Genomic DNA, 23,601 nt, shown 5'->3' on the forward strand with positions numbered 1-23,601 from the left:
CTAAGTTCAAATAAAGTTGTATTAGCAGCAATTGTGTGTCTACATTCCTCTTTTGTTTCCTCCTTATCATCTGACATGTGTCCATCTTCCTTTCCCTCCATACCTTGTGATTGATTATGACGTTATAATGTCCCACTCAGGCCCCACTATATTATGAAAATTCAGCTTTAAAACACCTCAGTAAAATTGGAAGTGGAAGGTCTCCCTATTGGGCACTATGACAAGTAATTCTTGTTATCTTATATTTCATGCCACGATCTGCCACTGCCCTACCCATATATCATTACAGCACTGTACCACTTGCAGTCATAAAGCAAAACGAGCCAGAGGTGCAATAAGCAAATGTACTGCAGACACTGCAGGGTTATGTATAGAGGGATAAATGATTCATACAGAGAGCCATACAACCTCTCAGTCATTATGCAACATTAATAATTCCAAAGAGGATAAGGAATCGTCTAAATTGGAGAGGGTAATGAAGTCATCCATTGGCTTCATTACTCTCAATAGATTACTATCTATCCATCTATCTATCTACAACATGATGATGAGAAATTGCCATTAAAAATGCTTACCAAGACAATATTTTCATTCTAAATCAAGAGTGCACAGTGGAGATTTTAAATGCAGTTACATTATTACACCGGCCAGAATATATATATGGACTTAGTTAGCTTTCCAATGCAAGCATAGATGAACAGAAACCAAGACCACACAACACCATGGTAGAGACCTGTCAATCAAAAGGTAGTCCCGCCTAAAGCATCCCCTGCTTTATGGTCTGTTTGACTATAAATGGACAATAATGTACTAAATGAACATCATGCTTGTGGCAACTGTCTCCAATTTGGCCTCGGCTGCTGGTTGGTTGTTAATCAGTTAGCTGCTCTGACTGATTGGCAATCAGTCAGCAGCCGACGCTGCTCATATAAAAGTGCAGCAGAGCTGGAGTTGAGAAGGAAAAGTGATCAGAGGCGCAGTCTTGCGGTCTTGCGGTCTGCTGTGTGTTGTGTGTAGGAAATAAAACATGTTAAAGAATCAAAGCATGGGGTTGGTGGCAAATCCTTGGAGCTTTTGAGGGAAACCCACGGGTAACGGCCCGGAAACTGTTACAATGCTGTATTGAAGAAGACTTGAAACCAGAGATTAAGACATAAACTCATGTTTACAATGTTTACTGAGGGGATACATCAAGAGAGAAACAAATAAATAATGCATATTCAAGGCCTTTATGCATTGGCTTCGTTTCTCAGAACCAGAAGTTGCCTTCTGAATGCAAATACAACATTTCAGGCCTAATACAGATATATTCAAGTGCAATCCGTTTGACTAAATGATTAACTCAATGTGTACTGACCAGATTTGTTCCCAAAGCCTTCAGCCATTCATCAGAAGACGATCCGTCATGCAATGAAGTCTGAAAAATATCTCGCCGAAAACAGAGCAAACTCCCTCAAGCAGAGAAGGTCAAGAGATGTGACTGAGCCCGGAAACAAATCTATCAAATCGACCTTGAGTTAAGAAACTACGACTTCTCAGAAATAAACCTTCAAGCACAAGATTACATGGACTTATTTGTGTGTAACATGCAGACTATTTTAAATGATCTTATATAACGATATAAGTTAACAGTTCTGTTTTTAGCCATAGTAGCAACAAGGCTTTAGGGAAGGCAATGTCGGTCAGTCGCTCCACCACTTTGGTCCACACGGAAATATGCCATTGGTATTGACTTTATGTCAGATTAAAATCAGCTTCCTGACCAACAACCAAAAATATGAGGATGACTGAATTAGGAATTAAGAATTGTCTGTGTGAATCAACGTGAGACACTTTTTACATTTGCTCCCCTCTAGGCGAGCTTAAATAATATATTCGTAAAATTTACACATTTCCCATTAATTCAGGATGTTATCTAGCAATGTACATCATCAGAATGTCTTTAAGGACTTATTTCCTTGCATGACCTCAGCGGCTGCACTCTCCATCTCTGCGAGGGGTGTTTGGCCCTAGGTTGTCTTCCTGGTGTAGTTTCTTGGCATGATGGCTTTTCTAAAAAAATTATGATATTACAAATAAAACCTATTTCATGTAATATTACACTAAACTATGTTTAAGACTAAACTTAACTTGTTGTAAACTGTCTCACTTTACCCCATAGCAATTGTCTCACTTTACCACATAGCAATTGTCTCACTTTACCCCACAGCCACTATTTTAGAAAAAACAACATCTCTTAGCCATTCAGGCTAATCTTAAGCTAGCATTAATCACATGGTTTTATGTTGGAAGTTCATCGACATGTATGATATAAGTTGTTCTCCCTAAATCAATTTGTTTTGACACAACAGTTGATTTAGTTCGCAGCAAGAACATTTAGTTTTACATGCAAAAAACACATTTTAGTGAAGAAACATACTTAAGACAGCACCAGCACCCACTTCTTTTTCATGGCAAGGGGGGAATGGGACGGGCTTGAAAACATAATTATCACATGACCACAAATGTGTTCCGTTGTCTAGATAGAGGGGGTGTCTCACATTACCCCGCTCTCGCTACAATATGCCCTGGCTAAATATCATTTGGGGTTGCTTCTCAAAACAAGTGGCCGATCAGCTCAAATTTCACAGGACAGTGTGTTGTATTTGGAGCAGACCGCAACCAACTGAATACCCCCCCGCTCACTCCTCCGCTCACTCTTTCCTTTCCTAGACTGCGATAACGTTAGCCGGGAGCAACGCCGTTGGGCTCGCTCAGGCCTACCGGGACTCTGCCACGATGTTGCACTCGCAATGCTGAAGATCCACAAGAGTCGGCCTTCAGGTGAAGTAGAAATGCTAAAGGCACTTTCTAGAGCCGGTGTTTAGTTTGTCCCTTCCGGGCTACTGTAGAAACATGGCGGTGCAACATGGCCGACTTTCCCGATGCAGAAGGGCTCATTCTAAGCTCACGAGAACACAACGATTCATAGTGTTTGGTGATTATAAACTGATGCAAATATAGTTAGGAATATTATAGGCTATTCCATTTCTGCCAAACGATCGACCAAAATGTTACACACGGACCCTTTAACATTTAATTTCATGAGGTATTAATAAAGAAAATTAAGGTTATTGACTATATGAAAAAATGCAAAATAATGATTCCATGTTCAACCTCACAGATTGTTCATGACAGAAACATCAAGCTAACAATGTAAATGAAGATAAATTAGTCGAAAAAATAGCCTCTAGTGTGTGTATTCGATTCTAAAGCTAACTTTCAGATAACCAGCTTCTTATTGACCACTGTATTATTGAAAGCGATGGAAATGTATTGTGCATGGAGTAATATACGATCTTGCTTGTGTGTTTTGGCAGAATACTGTTATATTATTCACAAGTTTTGTCAAGCTACTATTCCCAGGCTAACGTGTTCAAGAAAAAAATACAGCGAGTTTCATGTTCGTAGGGGCCATTGCCGACCCCACTTCACCCCACCCCCCGGTCTCTAGTTGTCTGTATTATTTATCGATTGTATTTCGTTTTGAACTTCCTTTCTCGTACACAACTCAGCTCATCCTCCGACTCTATGGGCTTAATCTTTATTCTACATGGTCACTGTATAGTTCCACATTAAACTGTGACAAACCCACTCAAGGTATTGACCCTTTGACCGGTGGGGGCCCGGTGGGGCTCGGTAGGGGCTCGATGGGGGCTCGGTGGGGGACCAGGTGAACCTGATTCAGCCCTAACTATAAGTTCTGTCAAAGAGGAAAGTGTTAAGTCTACTCTTAAATGAGGTGACTGTCTGCCTCCCGGACTGAAATTGGAAGCTGGTTCCATAGAAGAGGAGCTTGATAACTAAAGGCTCTGGCTCCAATTCTACTTTTTAAGACTCTAGGAACTACAAGTAGTCCCGCATTTAGTGAGCGTAGCTCTCTAGTGGGGCAATATGGTACGACAAGCTCTTTAAGATATGATGGAGCATCACCAATCAAGGCTTTGTAGGTTAAGAGAAGAATTTTAAAAGTGATTCTTGATTTTACTGGGAGCCAGTGCAGAGCAGCTAGTGCAGGAGTGATGTGATCTCTTTTCTTAGTTTTAGTGAGAACACGAGCTGCAGCATTCTGGATCAACTGGAGACCAACATGGCAGTGACATGCCTCGACACGTTGCAGGCCACATATTGGAAAAAATAAACATACACGATTATGCATTATTCATGTATAACCCATCTTCTATTCAAGCATTCTCGCCAGCTTTATGAAATATGCACCGCCTCTGTGGTGAGGTTTACTACACGTCTGACAGATAACATCCACTACTTGAATTGTTATTATACCTAAATTAGATTTTGTTACAAAAAAGATAGTGCTGATAAAATGTGCTGCCTCATGTGAAGTAGTTTCCTAGTCTTAAGTCTATTTGACATTTTTGTTTGTGAACCGATTGAACAAATGTGTGAATCAGTGAGCTTTGGAGGTGGGGGTGTTTTTGAACTTTGGTCATAGCCATGCTAGCAGTTTCCCCCTGTTTCCAGTCTTTATGCTAAGCTAAGCTAACCATGGCCTGACTGTACTCGGAGAGCAAGTGAATAAGAGGATCATGGAGGTCTGGATCGTGGTCCATGCCTACTACCATCTCTTAATACACTCTGTCATACTCAATGAATGTGTTGTTACTCTGTAATGATTCCTTCTGGTCACATGACGTCTATTGTTCTGTCCATCCTGGAGAGGGATCCTCCTCTGTTGCTCTCCTGAAGTGTTCTTACATTTTTCCCCCTGAAAGGGTTTTTTCTATTTCTTGGGAGTTGTTCCTGATCCAATGTGAGGTCAAAGGTCAGGGATGTCTATGTGTCCAGACTGTAAATCCCTCTGAGGCAAATTACTAATTTGTGATATCGGGCTATATGAAATAAACTGAATTGAAATTGAATTGAATTTCCTAAATCATGGATAGCCTATATTTCTTTGACAATTAAAAAAACAGGACTCAAATTGCACGACCCAGACAACAGGATAATGTGTAGAAAACCAGACTTTACTTAACAGGTTCGGTTCACAGTAGGCAGTAAGTACAGGAAAACAAATCAGGCAGGGATGAGGCAGAAAATAGTCAAGAAAAAACTAGCAGATATCAAAACCAGGAACATGAACACTAAGATCCCACTTGGTGCCACCGGCCTTCACATGGACCCGTCTACCCCTCGTCAGAACCTTGCGCAGGGGGCTTGTTAGTAGTTCTGTAGTTATTGAGCGCCTCATAATCCCCCCCAAACGACATCACAGCATGACATCACGCGTGGTGGATTCACATTACAGGAGTTCATAATAAGCAGCTGCTCGTTGTCACACTAGGACCTCTCTCTGCCCTCTCTTCTTCAGGCGTGTCTTTCCATCATTACTTCTTCCTGCTTTGATGCATGTTAGCGGAGAGGAATAATTACACTGGCCAATCCCTTTTTTTAAATGAGCATATGGCATGTGATAATTGTATGCAGGACAGAAAGATGACGCCCTGCGGTGGACAACGTCAGAATCACCAGTCATCCGTTCATCTGCCTGGATGCCAGGAGCCAATCACTGGGAGGAGAGGTGAGAGGGGACGCCCTCCTCCAATGGAGAGAGAGCGCCTTGACAGCCGAACACCTCAATGGTCCTCTGGGAAATGGAGCATTTAAAATAGTATTTAAATGCATATAGATATGGACGGAGACACACACACACACACACACACACACCCAGAGACACACACCTCTGTGCCCGTCAGTACCTCTTCTCTGGAGGTGGTAAAGAGCAGCTCATAGAGTCTGTATTTCTGAAACAGACTGCAGAATACAAAAGGTCAGCCATCTCACGTTATACAATAAAACATTACAACGCTACATTCCTTTAATACATATTATGGACATAACAGTTGGTTTGCAGCGGTGGAAAGTAACTAAGTGCATTGACTGTATTAACTACATCTGTCGGAGCTTTACATGAACATTTCCCCTCTCTGACAGTGTATACTTTTTAATTCCGCTCTTTATTTAATGGCTGCAGCCAGGCCCGGGGTGGGTAATCGGGAGAATCCGGAGAGTTCCCGGTGGGCCGCTTCATTTCTGGGCCGGTCGAGAATTTTATTTGTTGACATTTGTCAGGTTAGTCCATCTTCTCTTAAAGTGGGCTACACAAGTTCAGCATTCTGACACCGCAGCCTCTGCATGGGTTGTACCATGCGAGGAAGTTCACCCCTCCCAAATAATAGAGTTGGTTCAGTCCATTATGGAACTCAACCAACTCTATTTTGGAGGGGTGAACTTCCTCGCATGGTACATACACCATGCGAGGAAGTTCTCCTCTTCCAAATAGAGTTGGTTCGGTCCTTAGCCGTCTTTTCCAAAAAGTTTTCTCAGCTACGGATAGCTGGGCCGGCCCGACCGCAACGATACGCGTCAGGGAGGACGGACGGGAGGAAGAGGGCAGGAGGGGCTGGAAAAGCCAGGTTGAGAAAAAGAAAGGCATTGGAGGAGGATGCTGCCAAATGTGCCAAGCTTACAGATTTATTTTCAAGAGGATAAACACAAGTGGCAACTGGTAAAGAGAGACAAAGGCCTAATGATTAGCAACATAACTATTCGGCTAACGTTGTAGCCTTGATTAATATCATTGTAGCGTTGTCAACCTATTCCCAAGCAAAATATTAAATTGAATTACAATATTAGCCTTTTTATATCACCCAACATATGGCGATCCATAGACTTTGCAAATATTATACAAATATTGATATATACTATTGATATTGATATTGAAGTATGCAGTAATATCACTCTTAATTTTTCTTTGTAGCTTCGGAGCAGCAGATAAGACAGTCTCCTGCTGAAAATGATGAGCCCGACATTTGCAATGAGGAGGCCATGACGACAGGGACAGGTAGAGAGGATAACAGTGGACACTATATGAATTAAAGTTATATATTCTAAGAAAGAGCGGTACAGTACTTGATGAACCAATATGCATTGTTTACTCAGAAGTGGGTGTAGTAAAGGAGTAAATCACCACTATATAATACTCATGCAGAAAAATGATAATGACCATGACAATGATCATGATAATGACCATGACAATGACGGCCCCCATGAGGTCTCACTCCAACAAATCTGGCCTACTGCCTAATCTGAGTCTGACACCCCTGCTACGCCCTTCTGCCTTTTTTAACGTTGTGCATATTTTTTGTTAACTTCTCATCTTAAGTGGATTATTATTGTTGTATTTAACCGTTACATTATTTGTTGGACCATGGTATTAATAAAAGAACTACAGGATAGTAAGAGCTGAACTGTTGCTTCATTTATCCAATTTCCACTATACCATGAAAAAAGTGGGCTGGTCTTGAGCCTGAAATTCCCGGGCTGAAAAGTGGCCCCACTCCGGCCCTGGCTGCAGCTACTACTACACATTGTATATTTAGCAATATAGTTATATATATATATATATATATATTAGTGCTGTGAAAAATAACGCGTTAACTCAGTTAATTCAATTACAGGTTTAACATGCGCAGAATGAGCTTCCAATCCGTCTGTTGTTGGTCGTTGGGACGAAAAAAAAGTCACTTGCAAAATGAGCTTCCAATACACCACTTCAATCTGAACTCTGTCCGCTCTCATGCAGACGGTCTGTTCATCGGTAATGATCCTTCCGCAGGTTCACCTCCGGAAACCTTGTTACGACTTCTACTTCCTGTAGATCAGGGGTCTCAACACATCGATCGCGACCTGCCAGTCGATCGCGGCGTAGTGTTGGTAGATCGCATGACATTAAAGAGATTGGCCCGCCCCCTGACATGTTCTCTATAGCACGTCTTTGTTCTTTTATTAAACTAAACGTCTGTTGTTGATCGTATCTCCACAGCAGCATGTCATCTCTGTCTCTACGCGTTGCGTTAACACTTATCGATCTCCGTCTGGCGCGCCACAGAGCTCCGTGCGCGCGCATCGGGACCGAGCAAAAAAAAGTCACTTGTCAATCTGTCCACCTTTAGATTGTATCATGGTGGAGTTAATGGTTGACAAACAAGAGAAAAATGCTCTGTTTAACCCTCCTGTTACCTTTACATTTACGAACATATTTTACCCTCGGGGTCAATTTGACCCCAGCAATTAAAACCTCCAGAAAATTATTAGAATTAATATTGCTTCCCAAGTTTAAGTGTGAGGTACTTTATGTTTGTTTGTTGACTACCTAAATAGCCCTTTAAATAAATAAAAAAGTTGATATTTCTGATATGTTTGACACAGTGAAAAACAGCCTGGGGTCAAATTGACCCCAAAGAACACCGACATTAAACATTGAATGGGGTCAAATTGACCCGAAAGGTAACAGGAGGGTTAAACATTCTGTTTAGGATGAAGATGTATTAATGTTCCATATGGAAGAAAACTGCTAAATAACTGCTGAGTTGCAGCACCATTGTATAGAAGAATGTATAAATGTATATATCCGTCTTTTGTCATAAATCTCTATGTTCTCATAAAATATACCGAGAATATCGGTAATATGTGATTAATCATGATTAATCCACAAAAACCTGTGATTAATCCGATTAAAAATTGTAATCGTTTCACAGCCCTAATATATATATATATATATATATATATATATATATATACACTACCGTTCAAAAGTTTGGGGTCACTTAGAAATGTCTTTATTTTTCAAAGAAAACACTGTTTTTTCAATAAAGATAACATTAATCAAAAATACACTCTATACATTGTTAATGTGGTAAATGACTATTCTAGGTGGAAGTGTCTGGTTTCTAATGAAATATCTCCATTGGTGTATAGAGGCCCTTTTCCATCAACTATCACTCCAGTGTTCTAATGGTACATTGTGTTTGCTAATCGCCTTTGTAAACTAATGGATGATTAGAAAACCCTTGTGCAATTATGTTAGCACAGCTGAAAACAGTTATGCTGGTGATATAAGATATACAACTGGCCTTCCTTTGAGCTTGAAGTTTGTAGAACAAAATTAATACTTCAAATATTAATCATTATTTCTAACCTTGTCGATGTCTTGACTATATGTTCTATGAAATGTTCAATTCATTTGATAAATAAAAGTGTGAGTTTTCATGGAAGACACGAAATTGTCTGGGTGACTCCAAACTTTTGAACGGTAGTGTATATATATATAGTATATACATAGTACAAAGCATATGATTAGCTTCTAAAATAGGATGCACTGTTCTAGATGCATCTACCCTGTACACACATACTCAGGGTACACATGAGCCACCCAGCTTTGACGTTGAAATGTCTCTTTCATGGTAATCAATAAGAATAATATAAAAGTATCCAGGAAGGACTCCTAAAACCTGGAAATGAGTCAGCGTGAAAGCGTGAAAGCATTTCAGTTCCCTTGTCTCAAAGTGTTGTAAATGTGTTTTTTTTAATCAATGTTTCATTCATACATAAAATACGTCGGTAGATATCTCGTGAATTTTGAAGCTTTTACGTTTCTTAAAAAGATGGCGGCTAACAAGGGGCTAGTATATGAACCAGTTTGACTATAACGAATACTCAGATGAAACATGTTATGCAATGTATCATAAATTACTTTTTTTAATCTATTTTAAATAGTTACAATCTGTTGTGTTCCTGATCCAAACTAACTGGTGTGAGTTTAACAGGAAATAAAGAAGATGGGTTGTCTCTTGGTCTGGATCATATTCAGTCTTCATCATGACATCCTCCTCTTCGCCATCTCTTTCCTCACCTCTCTCCTCCTGACCAGAGACGTAATCAGAGATATGATGATCTCACATAATGGTTTGGTTTTGCAGAATGAGCAATGTGTGAGAGTAAATGTGTAATCACTCCGTTTTAAGATAAAGATATCTGAATACCTCCTCCCCCTCTGTGGGTTGGTCTCCGACCACGTACAACAATGCTTTCATTTTTTTTAAATAACCATAAAAACATCACAATGTGGTCCCTCATTATTTTTTCTGATATTGTAATCTGGATTTTCACCTGCTGTATATTACTAAAGAGGCTGTGACACCTGTTTCTCCAGTTTGAACTCAGTCAACATGCACAACCCCCCCCCCCCCCCCCACACACACACACACACACAGACAGTCAGCCACCTGTGTGTTGAAAGGAAGGCAAAGTGATTTAATGGAGGAGTCCAGGAAAGCAGTGACCCGCTGGCCCTGTTTTCAGGACCACTTAGCAGCGTGGAGATAACGATGGGGCCATTAATGGGGACAAATGGGGCCGTTGACGCGTGCCGACATGTGTTAACCACGTAGGTTAATGTACGCTGCCCTCACCCCCATTGAGTCTGCATAGATCAAATGAATGGACACATTTTTATACCAGCCCGTAAAACCTTTGCTGGACCCACATGGACGTGTTGGGATGGAAAGACATTTGTAAACCTTACCGGTCAAAAATCCACATCTTTTTTACTGGGGAATACAAGAGCTTGTTATGGATTCTTCTGACCTGTTTCTGATGTAACTTATGAGCGCCGTGGCTTCTTCCTGGTTTAAAAGTGGAGCGGTATCTTCCTCTGAAGTCCGGCTTTGGCTGGCAGCACCAAGGGCCACAGCAAACTCCCTCAGGTTCTGCATGAAAGACATCTGTTTCTCTGGAACATGATAATACAACACAGATTACTGCTGGGACTCTGAAACTACTGACAAACTGTACGACTGAATGCTGAATAAAATATTTTTAGGTGAACAAAATCCTACATTTAACTTCCATGAATTGAAAACGCACTGTGAAAGGGTTGAAGTTCAAAGACACAAATATGAACAACTCCCAGACGTGACATCACCGTGGTAGATATCTGTCAATCACAAGGTGGCCCCGCCCTAGAGCATCCTCTGCTTCATGGTCTATTTTACTCTAAATGGGACCATCATTTACTTCATGAACATCATGCTGTATTGAAGAAATAAGCTAATGTTCTCATATAAATCTTCTCAAGTCGCCCCCTGGTGGCCATTAGAAACAATGCAAGGCATTTACGCATTGTTCCTGCGTGTACATCTGTCCACGATATGTAGTGTCCTCAGTAAAAAACATTGTGTTTATGGCATTAATATTTTCTGGTAATAATCCCTTAATGATATGATTCAAGTTTAATGGATAATAGAATTAGTGTTGCACAACTCTGCACCTCTCAGTGGTGATTAAAAAGATGATGTTTAGAAGTGTCTGAAATCTCAGTTTACTGCTCACAACAGATTAAATTAAATTAAACTGTATGAGTGCGCAAATGAGTTATTTGATTAATGCTAAATTAGATCTGTTGTAGCAAATGAGCTAAAACATGCAAAACCACCAGTGTGGTCATTTAATGTTTAATAATACTTCTATGAAGCTTGTACTTTAGAGAGTAATTTACTATTTGGAGTTAGTTATTTTCATGGAGGTGTGTACAGAACACCCACCTCAAAACCAGGGTTTTGAATGAAGTGGATGAACAAATAAATAAATATGCTATGAATAGTTCTGTGTTTTTTCTCTGTCCTCCCACCTCTAATGTTACCCAGCAGCATGTGCAGGACAGCCATGGTGAAGGAGGTCTGCGTGGGGCTGAAGTCGGCCTCTTCAGCCCACCAGAAGCCACGGACATAGTAATCCAGCAGGACGGCTTCCTTCATGCAGACCAGATGGTTCCTGAGGCCCAGAACCTCGGGCATCTCTCTGCAGACAACAGAGAGCCCATCGGGATCAATAATGGAGTCACGTGAATGCCAATGAAACATCTATTTGTGGGTTCATTTGTGGGTCTAAAAAAACACAGCAAAGCCTTGTCGTTCCAGAATAATATAGTACACACAGTGGATATTTTAATTATTCATGATTACAGAAGGTGTAGACTAGGATGTTTATAGGTGAACCAAGTAAAAAATGGCAGTGGGCCTATGGAAAAGGTCTTGCAAACACAACATTTACATTACATTACATGTCATTTAAAAAAATTCAGCTTCCAACAGATCAACTGATTAATAAATAATGGAAAACTTGTACACGTATGGTTGATAAAAGAGTAACAAGTGTGCTTTAATATACACTTTAAATAAAATGCATTCAGCTTTAAATAGCTGTGGAAGGAAGATTAAACAACTCATTATTTTCAAATGTTGTCCAATTTTTTAGCAGCCATAACATTTGCCCAGTAACCGCTCTGTTTAGCTCATTCTTGTATTATAGCGAGCTACTGTTAGCAGGTGTGGATTGTATAGCGATCCTGGCGTGTATACCCAACGTTAACCCAAAGATAATAACTTTAGTTTCAGTGGAACTCTTGTCATTCAAAAGTAAAAACTTTATTGTCACATGTCCACTTATCAACGCCTCTAATTGGCTGTTCTATTTATCCATCAAACAGTAACTGAATTAACCCTATAAAGCCTGCATATGGTAATACAAATATATATATATCATATCAATCTAATGTTGGGACTTTGAGGCTACTCACAGCTGCAGTTGGTCCCTGGTGCTCGCCAGCAGCGCGTGCACGCGTTGCTGTGGCGCCGCTTCCCATTGGAGGAAACCAGCTTCCTCTTTCTTATAGGTGAAGAACAAATATGCCGTTGTTAGTTAGAAATGACGTCGGATAAGAGGTGCGCGCGCCACGGGCACGGTCGGTATTACCTGGAGCGTATCGGCCTTCAATCTGGGTTGCTCCTTCTTTCCACGGCACGTCGCTCCCGCAGACATGTTGCCTATGAGGTTGGCATTCTAGCCGTTGCTATGGCAGCGCCCCAACAAACCGTCAAACTGCCGGTGTGATGTCCCGGATGTTGACGCCACGCTCACGTTCAGCCTGCCAGTGCAAAATCACAGTGTTTTTATTCTTCTGTGTATTTGTCACGAGGACTAAATATAACCTTTCAGGCAGGTTAACATTAATTGTACATCTGTTTGACTGATTGTGTCCGATTAGTCAATTTATTTGGCTTTTTAATTAATTTGTATAAATGAATAATCACTCACATGTATGCATTTATTGTGAAAGTATAATCTCAATACAAATGATCAGATCTGCATAGCTATAACTGTATGTTTAATCATGATTCATGAAAAAACATCTCTCTCTCTCTGTCTGTCTGTCTGTCTGATACACAAAGTACATTATTTATGACCAGGCACTATTATAAAAAGGGGTATGCATGCACGCGGTGTCAGCAATGACTATGATGAATGAATCTTCAGACTTCTGTTGTCGTATTTAAAATTATGTCGTCACCCTTAAAAAAAATAGAAAAATACAAATTAATATTGTGGTTATATATATAAGTAATATTTGGTGCCGTTAGGTTAAAAGAAATCCGACACACATTGATATTTAAGATCAGAGAGAATTTAAATGCTATTTTCTTAGTACACTTGTATTATTCTTCATCTTGTATCTTTCAGTTTGCCAGTAGGTCATGTGACTCACTTGTTAAAGCCTTTATGAAGGTTTATATGAATTATGTCATGGCTTAAAATATCTATAAAACCTTATACATATTAATGGGTATTATCTTAAAAGAAACATGAATGACTTATCTAACATTAATAAAGCCACGAATGCGTGCTCATAAAGGATGAATTGAATATAGTGCTATATAAACGACCGCACGGTGGTGCTGTCTCCCCAGAAACCACGTGTTGATGTTTTAACTGGTTTAATTGTAAGGGGACCCTCTTCTCAGCGTCCCTTCGGTGTTATTCTAGTGTGAGTCTGTGACAGCTGCTCAATCAGGCCTGAGACTTGAGACGCGTCAGAGATGTGCCAATACACATTAGAAAGAATAGATGTTACACCCTCTAAACTAAAAATAAATCTGGTTTGAATTGACACTATTCTGATCAAACACTATAAGCTTGTTTACAAGATATCTAACTAAAGCTGATCTATAGAGGGAAATTAAAGTTATATACATGTATGTATATATATACATTTATACACGTATACATTCATATTTGTATATACATATATATGTATATATAACTAATCTTTATGTTGTGAGATATGTATTTATGTATCTGTGATGAAAATATGTTGCCGAGTAAAATAGTATAATATTTATATATGTACATATATGTGTGTATATATATGTACATATATGAATATATATAGTATATGTATATATGTACAGTATATATGTGTTTATATATATACATAAATATATATATATATATACATAAATATATATAAATAAATAAATATACATACACAAATATATATGTATGTATATATATATATATATATATATCCACACACACACTCACACACATAAATACATACATAAATACATATCTCACAAACCATAGAGACTCTTACCATGGCTGTCAGGAGGACGTCACGCCCTCGTCGAGTGCCGCTTACACTTTATTTAAACCGGGTGTCTCCGCCCCTGCTCGCTACGTAATATGCGGCACATCCTGACAGGCGAACCGAGCGCCGCCACTGTCTCCTCTGACCTGCGTCGCAGAGGGTCCGGATCCCCGCTCCGCTTTGAGGACGCCGAGCAGGTAACTCAGCCTCTTGCTTTACAAGAACAACAACATAAGGGTTATCGTTGTTTTATGCGCATGCGTTGTTTTTGCAGAAACTCTGCAGAAATGGAGAAAAAAAAAGGCTATACCAAATAAATGATAAAGCATCGGATGTCCATCTCCGGTCTGTCGTCACCGTTAAAATATAATCTGTTTGATATAGTCTCGGTGTTGCTACCCTGAACGGGGTCGATCACCCCCCCCCCCCCTCATCTGAAGTGTGCTCAGATGGCTCACGCATCCTCTTCCCTCTTTTCCCCCTGACCAGTGCCGCCGTGCAGATGGAGTCGGGACCGGGAGGCCATGGCCGCGCGTCGGTGTCAGCGCCGCTCCCGGAGCCGCGGAGGTGGAGAAGGAGCGCCCCCCGCCCGCTGCACGGGCTCCTGTGATCACACCGTCCTCTGCCGCGCACCGGGAGTGTTTGGGAGAAAGAGAGAGAGAGAGAGAGAAGAACACACCATTGCAACTTGATTCCACATCCTCTGATGGAGCCGGAGGGCGCAGGGTAGGGTGGTGAGAGGGGGGCCAGGCGGGGGGCCTCCGGGAGAGACCAGAGCTACAACTCAAGTGTAACTCCACTAAAGCTAATGGTAAGATGCTTTTATTCACTACGGGATCACAGCTGAGGCTTGGCCTTCATTGACCATCAGCCTGGTGATCATGGCTGCACATATACCAGTGTATTATCGTAATTTAGGAGATTTTACTGAAAACGCTGCTCATCCAAATTAACTCGTGTCTAAAGACGGATTCAGATCCACTGGTTTAGGTTTCAATGCAGTAAACAAACATACATACTTGTTGCTATCGGGACAAGGACAGTAAAGCTGGACAGACAGAGCTAAATAACAGACAGAAGGTAAATAAATACTGAATGGATATATGATTATGTACAATATGTGATGCCTCCATGCATTAGTAATGGGAGATACTCCCACCAGTGGGGAACCACAAGAATGTGACAAGGCAAATGCATGTGTGTGGTTCAAACCGCCTGCTGTTGGCTCGGGGTGGCCGCCTGACCCCCTGCTGCCCCCCTGCTGCCCTCCTGCTGCCCTCCTGCTGCCCGCCCCGTCTCTACGACCTTCTGGCCATCAGTTATTAATGAGTAACCAGTGGTTGTAGTCGGCCAGTTTCTAGAATTAATTGACATTAAATTGGGTTCAGTTGTTTTCAGGATGATTTGTGATAACGTTGAGGCCTCCTTTGTGCCAGCATCCTTCCAATGTGCACAATACTTTGGTTTATCACCAAATACCTGCAAAAGTAATACACAGTCAGAGTTAGCATGCTAAAATGCTATGCTAAGGAGGTCGATATGTTACAAAACGTCGCACCTGCTGAACGTCGGCACATTTTCACATTTCACAAGTGGCGTCGTGAGCGTGTCGGCGAGGCGTTGGCGTCCGTCTCAAGGCTCCGCGGGGCCTCGGTCCGGCCTCACGGAGCAGCGAGCACGGCGGTCCGGTCCTTCACCTGGATGGGTGAGCAGCTCCAAACCACCAGAGTGCTTCTTCAGACACATTCTCACGCGTTAATCTCCGCTCAGTGAACCTGGAGCCTTAAGACACAGATGTACTTTCCACGTGAGTTTACTACGTGAACATCACGCCGTGTTGGAGAAGACGTGTTGTTTCCCTCAGGTGCTCCCCCCCCCCCCCCCCACAGGATTTCCACTGAGTCAGCGAATAAAATCAGGCTTCAGAGTAGATGATGATGGTGATCAATTAAACAACGTCCCCAGTCTCCGGACATCCTTCACATCAATCAAACGTGTCCGATACACTTTGGATCGATAATCCTCAGGAGTTCCCTAAATGAGCTCGCACATCTCGCAGAAACATAGAAGGAAACACCAGATGAACGTTTCTGATCCCGACCCATCAGAAGTACGTTGAGGACAATTAGATTTTGTACCCCGTACGTTGAGTCTAAACCCTGGATCTGGTGTAAGCTGGTGAGAAGCTCTGAGGCTCAAAAAGAGAAACACACACACAAAACCAGCGTGTCTTCACAGACTCGGAAAACAAAAAAAGCCTGATTCCCAAATCTTGGCTCGTGATGCCGCTCGTGGTTCGGGTCATCTGAGATAAGTGGAGTGTGGATGCTGTTGCTGCGTGTGCACGCCTGAGTGCTTCTTCTTCTTTTTTTCCTCTATTTTTTATGGGATCCGCAAAGGATTTAATCAGTCACGCTCTGTCTAATAGATGGGCTGCTCAGCGGAGCGGGATGAGAGAGCATGCTGTCTCGCAGAGAGAGAGAGAGAGATGAGAGGAGGAAGACATGACAGCATCTCTAAAATACAAGGCCTTGGAACACAAAGGAAGAGAGGAGTTGACAGCGTCATGAAGACGGAGCCAAGTTAGCTCTCGATACGTTGCCTCATCGGGAATCCTCGTCTTGAATTATGCACACGCAGGAAAAGAAAGGAGAAGGCCTACCGGATGTTTTTAAAGGCACATTTTGTCTTTTTTAACACGGACAGAGTGCTAGACGTGTCCAGGAGACGCACATCACTCGCTGTCTGTGAGTCACTATCTCTCGGCCTCCTCCACAGCCGAAGTCATCTGAGCCGAAAGATAATAGCAATAACGCAGTGATTCGTCGTTTCATGAGATGTATTCCTGGATTGTAAATGGCCCAAAGAAATCAAATGTGTCGATTAACAGTGCAGGTTGAAGGAGTAGTTTCAAATATTTCAGAAAAAGTTTTGACTCCTTTTTTTGGAGACATCAACTGGCATCGAGATAAGCCTATATTATTAAAATTCGGATTTGTTCCCAATCGCTGGAGCTGATCGCACGGCAGCTCTGTACCACCGTGTTGCCGCCCCCCCCCCCCACCCACAACCTTACTCATTTAAATGTATGATGATGGCAGATGCTGATTGCTCGTGACGGTGACCGTGGCGATGAGTCAACATATTCCACTTTCAGAGTCCTTATTCTGAAAAAGAACAAACAATAGACCTCAGATTCAAGAAAATGCTCCTTACATTTGGATAACTGTCCAGTGTAAACATGAGTTAAACGATGAGTAAATGAGCATTATATCAACAGCGCTGAGTAATATCAGCAATTCCCATGTCTTGATCGGAAAACAAATGCGACATTAGGAAGAATTCAATTCAGTTTATTTTGTATAGCCCATTCTGAAAATTACAAAGTCCCCTCAGAGGGCTTTACAGTCTGTACACATAGACAGCCCTGACCTTTGACCTCACATCGGATCAGGAACAACTCCCAAACAACCCTTTGGATGGAAAGAACAATGGATGTCATGTGACCAGAAGGAATTATTACACAGTAAGAACACATTCAATGAATATGACAGAGTGTATGAATAGTTGGTAGTAGGCATGTTCCACGATCCAGACCTCCATGATCCATCAGGCAGATGGAGGTAGAGAGGAGGAGTGGGCGGGGCATCAACAGGGCCATGGCATAGTTGGTAGTAGGCATGGACCACGATCCAGACCTCCTGATCCTTTAAGAAGCTTTAATTCTGAATATCCAAACCGAATATTGTGTTACCCTTTAAAATGTTGAATATTATCATTTACGGATGAATAGCGGAATATAAGCGTGAAGACCTTAACTTCTGTGAACGTGAACATTTATAAAAGTGCAAATGCAAGCCCGATGTGAAAAATCAAAAGCACGAGTGATATTGTTTGAGATGTGATGACATCCCTCGTTCAGCTTTTCCATCCCGCGAGAGGATGGCAGTAGAGGCATGAATACATTATTAATGGTGCTAAAACTATCCGTCAGTTAGATGAACAACATTGCTTTACAGCTTCGTGCTCTGATAATGTGCCTTTTGTGAATTTGATTTCACATTCCAGGAGACACGGCAACCCCGTTTACCCTGTTCTACATGTTTAATGATGTTATTTTAAGACAGCGATGTCAGTACAGGCAACGCTACAGCTACATTAAGCTTTGACCTACGGCAAGCTGGAGGGTCGGCTGCAACAAGCCGTATAGTTATAACTATTAACATTTACAGAACACCACAATGAATGGGGGGAGGGAGATGTTGCTAGAGATGTATTCAATTCAATTCAATTCAGTTTATTTGTATAGCCCAATTTCACAAATTACAAATTTGTCTCGGAGTGCTTTACAATCTGTACACATAGACATCCCTGCCCCAAAACCTCACATCGGACCAGGAAAAACTCCCAAATAACCCTTCAGGGGGAAAAAATGGGAAGAAACCTGGAGGAGAGCAACAGAGGAGGATCCCTCTCCAGGATGGACAGATGCAATAGATGTAATGTGTACAGAAGGACAGATTTAGAGTTAAAATACATTCAATGAATATGACAGAGTGTATGAATAGTTCATAGTAGGCATATTCCACGATGGAGACCTCCACGATCCATCAGGCAGATGGCGGTGGGGAGGAGGAGTGGCGGAGTCTCAACAGGACAGTGGCGTAGTCATGAGCAGGAATTCCACGACCCAGACGATCCATCAGGCAGATAGGATCTATGCCGTCTCATAGGGTCCGATGACCCCATGAGACGTAAAGTCAAAAGGACTTCCGGGAGAAAGCAGAGTTAGTAACGTGTGATTGAGAGATGAAAATTCATCCTTAAGGAGAGAAAAAGAGGAGATAGGTACTCAGTGCATCCTAAACGTCCCCCGCAGCTATAAGCCTATAGCAGCATATCAAGGGGCTGGACCAGGGCAAACCTGATTCAGCCCTAACTATAAGCTCTGTCAAAGAGGAAGGTCTTAAGTCTACTCTTAAACGAGGTGACTGTGTCTGCCTCCCGGACTGAAATTGGAAGCTGGTTCCATAAAAGAGGAGCTTGATAACTAAAGGCTCTGGCTCCCATTCTACTTTTTAAGACTCTAGGAACTACAAGTAGTCCCGCATTTAGTGAGCGTAGCTCTCTAGTGAGACAATATGGTACTACAAGCTCCTTAAGATATGATGGAGCATCACCAATCAAGGCTTTGTAGGTTAAGAGAAGAATTTTAAAAGTGATTCTTGATTTTACTGGGAGCCAGTGCAGAGCAGCTAGTGCAGGAGTGATGTGATCTCTTTTCTTAGTTTTAGTGAGAACACGAGCTGCAGCATTCTGGATCAACTGGAGGGACCTAAGAGATTTATTAGAGCAGCCTGCTAATAAGGAGTTGCAGTAATCCAGTCTCAAGTAACGAACGTGAACCAATTTTTCTGCATCTTTTGAGACAAGATGTGCCTGATTTTGAAATATTACGTAGATGAAAGAATGCAGTCCTTGAGATTTGCTTTACGTGGGAGTTAAAGGACAAGTCCCGATCAAAGATAACGCCAAGATTCTTTACAGTGGTGTTGGATGCCAGGGCAATGCCGTCTACAGAATCCACATCACCAGATAATTGATCTCTGAGGTGCTCAGGGCCGATTAAAATTACTTCGGTTTTGTCTGAGTTTAACATCAAGAAGTTGCAGGTCATCCATGTTTTTATGTCTTTAAGACATGCTTGAATTTTACAGAGTTGGTTGCTCCTCTGGTTTTATCGATAAATATAGTTGAGTGTCATCTGCATAACAATGAAAGTTTATGGAGTGTTTCCTGATAATATTGCCCAAAGGAAGCATGTATAAGGTAAATAAAATTGGTCCAAGCACAGAACCTTGTGGAACTCCGTGATTAACGTTGGTGGTTATCGAGGCGTCATCGTTTACAAATACAAACTGAGATCGATCTGATAAATAGGATTTAAACCAAATTAGTGCCGTGCCTGAAATGCCAATCGACTGCTCCAGTCTCTGTAACAGGATGTCATGGTCAATGGTGTCGAATGCAGCACTAAGGTCTAACAAGACCAGGACAGAGAGGAGTCCTTTATCTGCTGCCATTAAGAGGTCATTTGTAATTTTCACCAGTGCCGTCTCGGTGCTGTGGTGTTTTCTAAATCCTGATTGAAATTTCTCAAATAAACTATTATGATGTAGAAAGTCGCACAACTGATTTGCGACCACTTTCTCAAGGATCTTGGAGAGGAAGGGGAGGTTAGAGATTGGTCTGTAGTTAGCCAATACCTCTGGATCCAGAGTGGGCTTCTTCAGGAGAGGTTTAATAACAGCCACCTTGAAGGAGTGTGGTACGTGGCCTGTTAGCAGAGACACATTGATAATATCTAATAGAGAGCCGCCAATTAAAGGCAACACGTCTTTAAGCAGCCTCGTCGGGATGGGGTCCAAGAGACAGGTAGACGTGTTCGAAGTAGAAACCGTTGAAAATAATTGGTCACGGTTGATAAGAGAAAATCACTCCAAATATACACCAGGGCATACAGCGGTTTCCAAGGCCATTCCACTTGAGAACAGATTGGCACTGGTTATGGGCAAGAGATTATTAATCTTGTCCCTAATAGTTACAATCTTTTCATTAAAGAAGTTCATAAAGTCATTACCACTAAGGTTTATAGGAATGCTCGGCTCCACAGAGCTGTGACTCTCTGTCAGCCTGGCTACAGTGCTGAAGAGAAACCTGGGGTTGTTTTTATTTTTCTATTATTGATGAGTAATAGGCTGCTCTGGCATTACGGAGGGCCTTCTTATATGTTTTAAGACTATCTCGCCAAACTAAGCGGGATTCTTCGAGATTAGTTGAACGCCATATGCGTTCAAGCTTTCGTGACGTTTGCTTCAGTTTGCGGGTCTGAGGGTTATACCATGGAGCAAACCTCCTCTTCCTCACTGTCTTCTTCTTCAGAGGGGCTATCGAGTCCAGTGTCATTCTCAGAGAGCCTATGGCACTGTCAACAAGATGATCAATCTGGGACGGACTAAAGTTAGACCAGGAGTCCTCTGTTATATTGAGACGTGGTATCGAATCAAATACAGAAGGAATCGCTTTAAATTTAGCTACAGCACTATCAGTTAGACATCTAGTGTAGAAACTTTTGACTAACGGAGTACACTCCGTAGTATAAATTCAAAAGTTATGAGGTTGTGGTCTGACAGAAGAGGATTCTGTGGGAAGACGTTCAAATGCTCAATGTCAACGCCATAAGTAAGAACAAGATCAAGCGTGTGGCCAAAGCTGTGAGTGGGTTTCTGTACTCTCTGACAGAAGCCAATCGAGTCCAACAAGGAGATGAATGCAGCACTAAGGCAATCATTATCAACATCCACATGGATATTAAAATCTCCAACAATAATAACTTTATCGGTTTTAAGAACCAAACTTGATATAAATTCTGAGAATTCAGATATAAACTCTGAATATGGACCTGGTGGCCGGTACAGAATCACAAATCGAATTGGCTGTAGTGTTTTCCAGGTTGGATGTGAAAGACTAAGAACAAGGCTTTCAAATGAGGTGTAGTGTAATTTTGGTTGAGGATTAATTAATAGGCTCGATTCAAAGATGGCTGCTACTCCACCTCCTCGACCGGTGCCTCGAGGAATGTGAGTATTAATATGACTTGGAGGAGTCGATTCATTCAGGCAGACATATTCTTCATGGCTCAGCCAGGTTTCAGTTAGGCAACATAAATCAATGTGATTATCTGATATTAAATCATTCAGTAACACAGCTTTAGATGACAGAGATCGAATATTTAGGAGACCACATTTAATAGACCTATTTTGTTGCACTGCTGAAATAATTGTGTTAACTTGTATAAGGTTATTGTGTACGACTCCTCTTCTGCTTACTTTTGATTTATTTAATTGAAGTGGCCGTGGGACAGACACAGTCTCTACTCTAAAGTCAAGGGTGGGTAACTGCTCGAATGGAAGAGCAGAGAAGGGTGTTAAACTACAACTCTGCTCCCGGTTCCTGATCTGAACCCTGGGTTGTCATAGATTAAGTCCGTGATCAACTTGGTCATATTCAGAAATGAGACGCGCTCCGTCCAACGTGGGATGAATGCCGTCTCCTCATCAGATCAGGTTTTCCCAGAAAGTCTTCCAGTTGTCTACGTAGCCCACATTATTCGCTGGGCACCACCGACAGCCAGCGGTTGAAAGACGACATTCGGCTATACAATTCGTCTGTCTGCAAATTTGGGAGAGGGCCAGAGAAAATTACGGTGTCCGACAACGTCTTGGCATAAGCACACCGATTCCACATTAATTTTAGTGAGTTCCGAGCGGCGGCTCGGCGTCATTACCACCGCGTGTATTACAATCTGACTGTATCTCCGCTATCCTTAGCCAGCAGCTTCAAACAAGACTCCACGTCGCCCGCTCTGGCCCCGGAGGCACACGACTCTGGTCCGTGGCTTCGCTATTTTCACGTTCCTGACTATAGAGCTCCCGATAACCAGGGTGTGTTCCTCAGCGGTGTGTCGCTGAGCAGGAAAACTGGTTCAAACGTGAAGTGGTTGGTGCACAGCGGGCTTCTGTGTAGACTTACGACTCCTGCGAACAGTTACCCAACCATCCGGCTGCACGGTTACCGGGCACAGCTAACAGCTGACTGTAGCTCCGCCGACTACGGGAGAGGGCGGGCTAACTAGCATAGCTGTCTGAGCTTCGATAGCGCGGAGCCGTGCATCTAACCCACTTAGACCTGCCTCCAACCTAGCAAATAAACTACACTTGTTGCATGTATCGTTATCATTAAGGGAGGCAGGGGGATAACTATACATGAGACACACTGAGCAAGAGGGAGCGGAGGGAGAAGAAGAAGTCATGCTCGCTGTTGAGCTGGCAACCAAAGCTTACCGGAAGAGTGAGATGATGCGTTCAGGAGCAGCTGTAAAACACTCTGAAAGAAGCGTTAGTGATCGTGTTATTCGGTGGCCGACGAGTGTCACAGGAATGTAAAAGCCCAATGCAAATGGCGGCGATAGAAGTCGGTCCATTTCATAGTCACACATCCATTGTTGCTCTCTTCCATGCTTCTGCGCTTGCGTTGTGGCTCTTGCATTCGTTCGACACTTCGACTTTGGAAACATGTCCGACCTCCAGCAGGCTTCATGCAGTCATACCGACCGGCATGAGCGACACTGTGTGTTAGCATAGCTCATGTTAGCATTTGCATAGAGCAGTGTTCAACCTTCTTGGAGCTGAGGCACATTTTTTACAGTAAAAAAAATC

The 23,601-nt window shown here is 42.1% G+C and overlaps 2 protein-coding genes across 2 annotated transcripts in view; one reads left to right on the forward strand and one right to left on the reverse strand.

Moving 5' to 3' along the window:
- Nucleotides 1-5,003: 5,003 nt before the first annotated feature.
- Nucleotides 5,004-14,347, reverse strand: cabcoco1 (ciliary associated calcium binding coiled-coil 1). The gene is made up of 7 exons (XM_056430015.1): nt 14,330-14,347; nt 12,652-12,823; nt 12,476-12,564; nt 11,528-11,697; nt 10,486-10,630; nt 5,739-5,811; nt 5,004-5,644 (listed from the first exon to the last, which is right to left on the reverse strand). The coding sequence occupies exons 2-7, from the start codon at nt 12,715-12,717 to the stop codon at nt 5,564-5,566; spliced, it is 624 nt and encodes a 207-aa protein (XP_056285990.1). The 5' UTR covers nt 12,718-12,823; nt 14,330-14,347; the 3' UTR covers nt 5,004-5,563.
- Nucleotides 14,348-15,112: 765 nt separating this feature from the next.
- The window catches only part of adgra1a (adhesion G protein-coupled receptor A1a), a 32,292-nt gene continuing 23,803 nt past the window's right edge, over nt 15,113-23,601 (forward strand). The window contains exon 1 of the mRNA XM_056429987.1: nt 15,113-15,134. Within this exon, the coding sequence (XP_056285962.1) occupies nt 15,132-15,134 (3 nt within the window). The 5' untranslated portion in view covers nt 15,113-15,131. The remainder of the gene's footprint in view (nt 15,135-23,601) is intronic.

This window comes from Pseudoliparis swirei, chromosome 13, assembly GCF_029220125.1.
Source record: "Pseudoliparis swirei isolate HS2019 ecotype Mariana Trench chromosome 13, NWPU_hadal_v1, whole genome shotgun sequence".
Lineage (NCBI taxonomy): Eukaryota > Metazoa > Chordata > Actinopteri > Perciformes > Liparidae > Pseudoliparis > Pseudoliparis swirei.

Excerpts from the sequence above, each read along its gene's own strand:
- cabcoco1 (XM_056430015.1), bottom strand. The coding sequence starts at position 12,717 with ATGTCTGCGGGAGCGACGTGCCGTGGAAAGAAGGAGCAACCCAGATTG. Across the intron at positions 12,565-12,651 it reads TGAAGGCCGATACGCTCCAG|AAAGAGGAAGCTGGTTTCCT; the intron begins GTAATACCGACC and ends TTCACCTATAAG. Across the intron at positions 5,812-10,485 it reads ATAAGTTACATCAGAAACAG|TCTGTTTCAGAAATACAGAC; the intron begins GTCAGAAGAATC and ends TGTATTCTGCAG.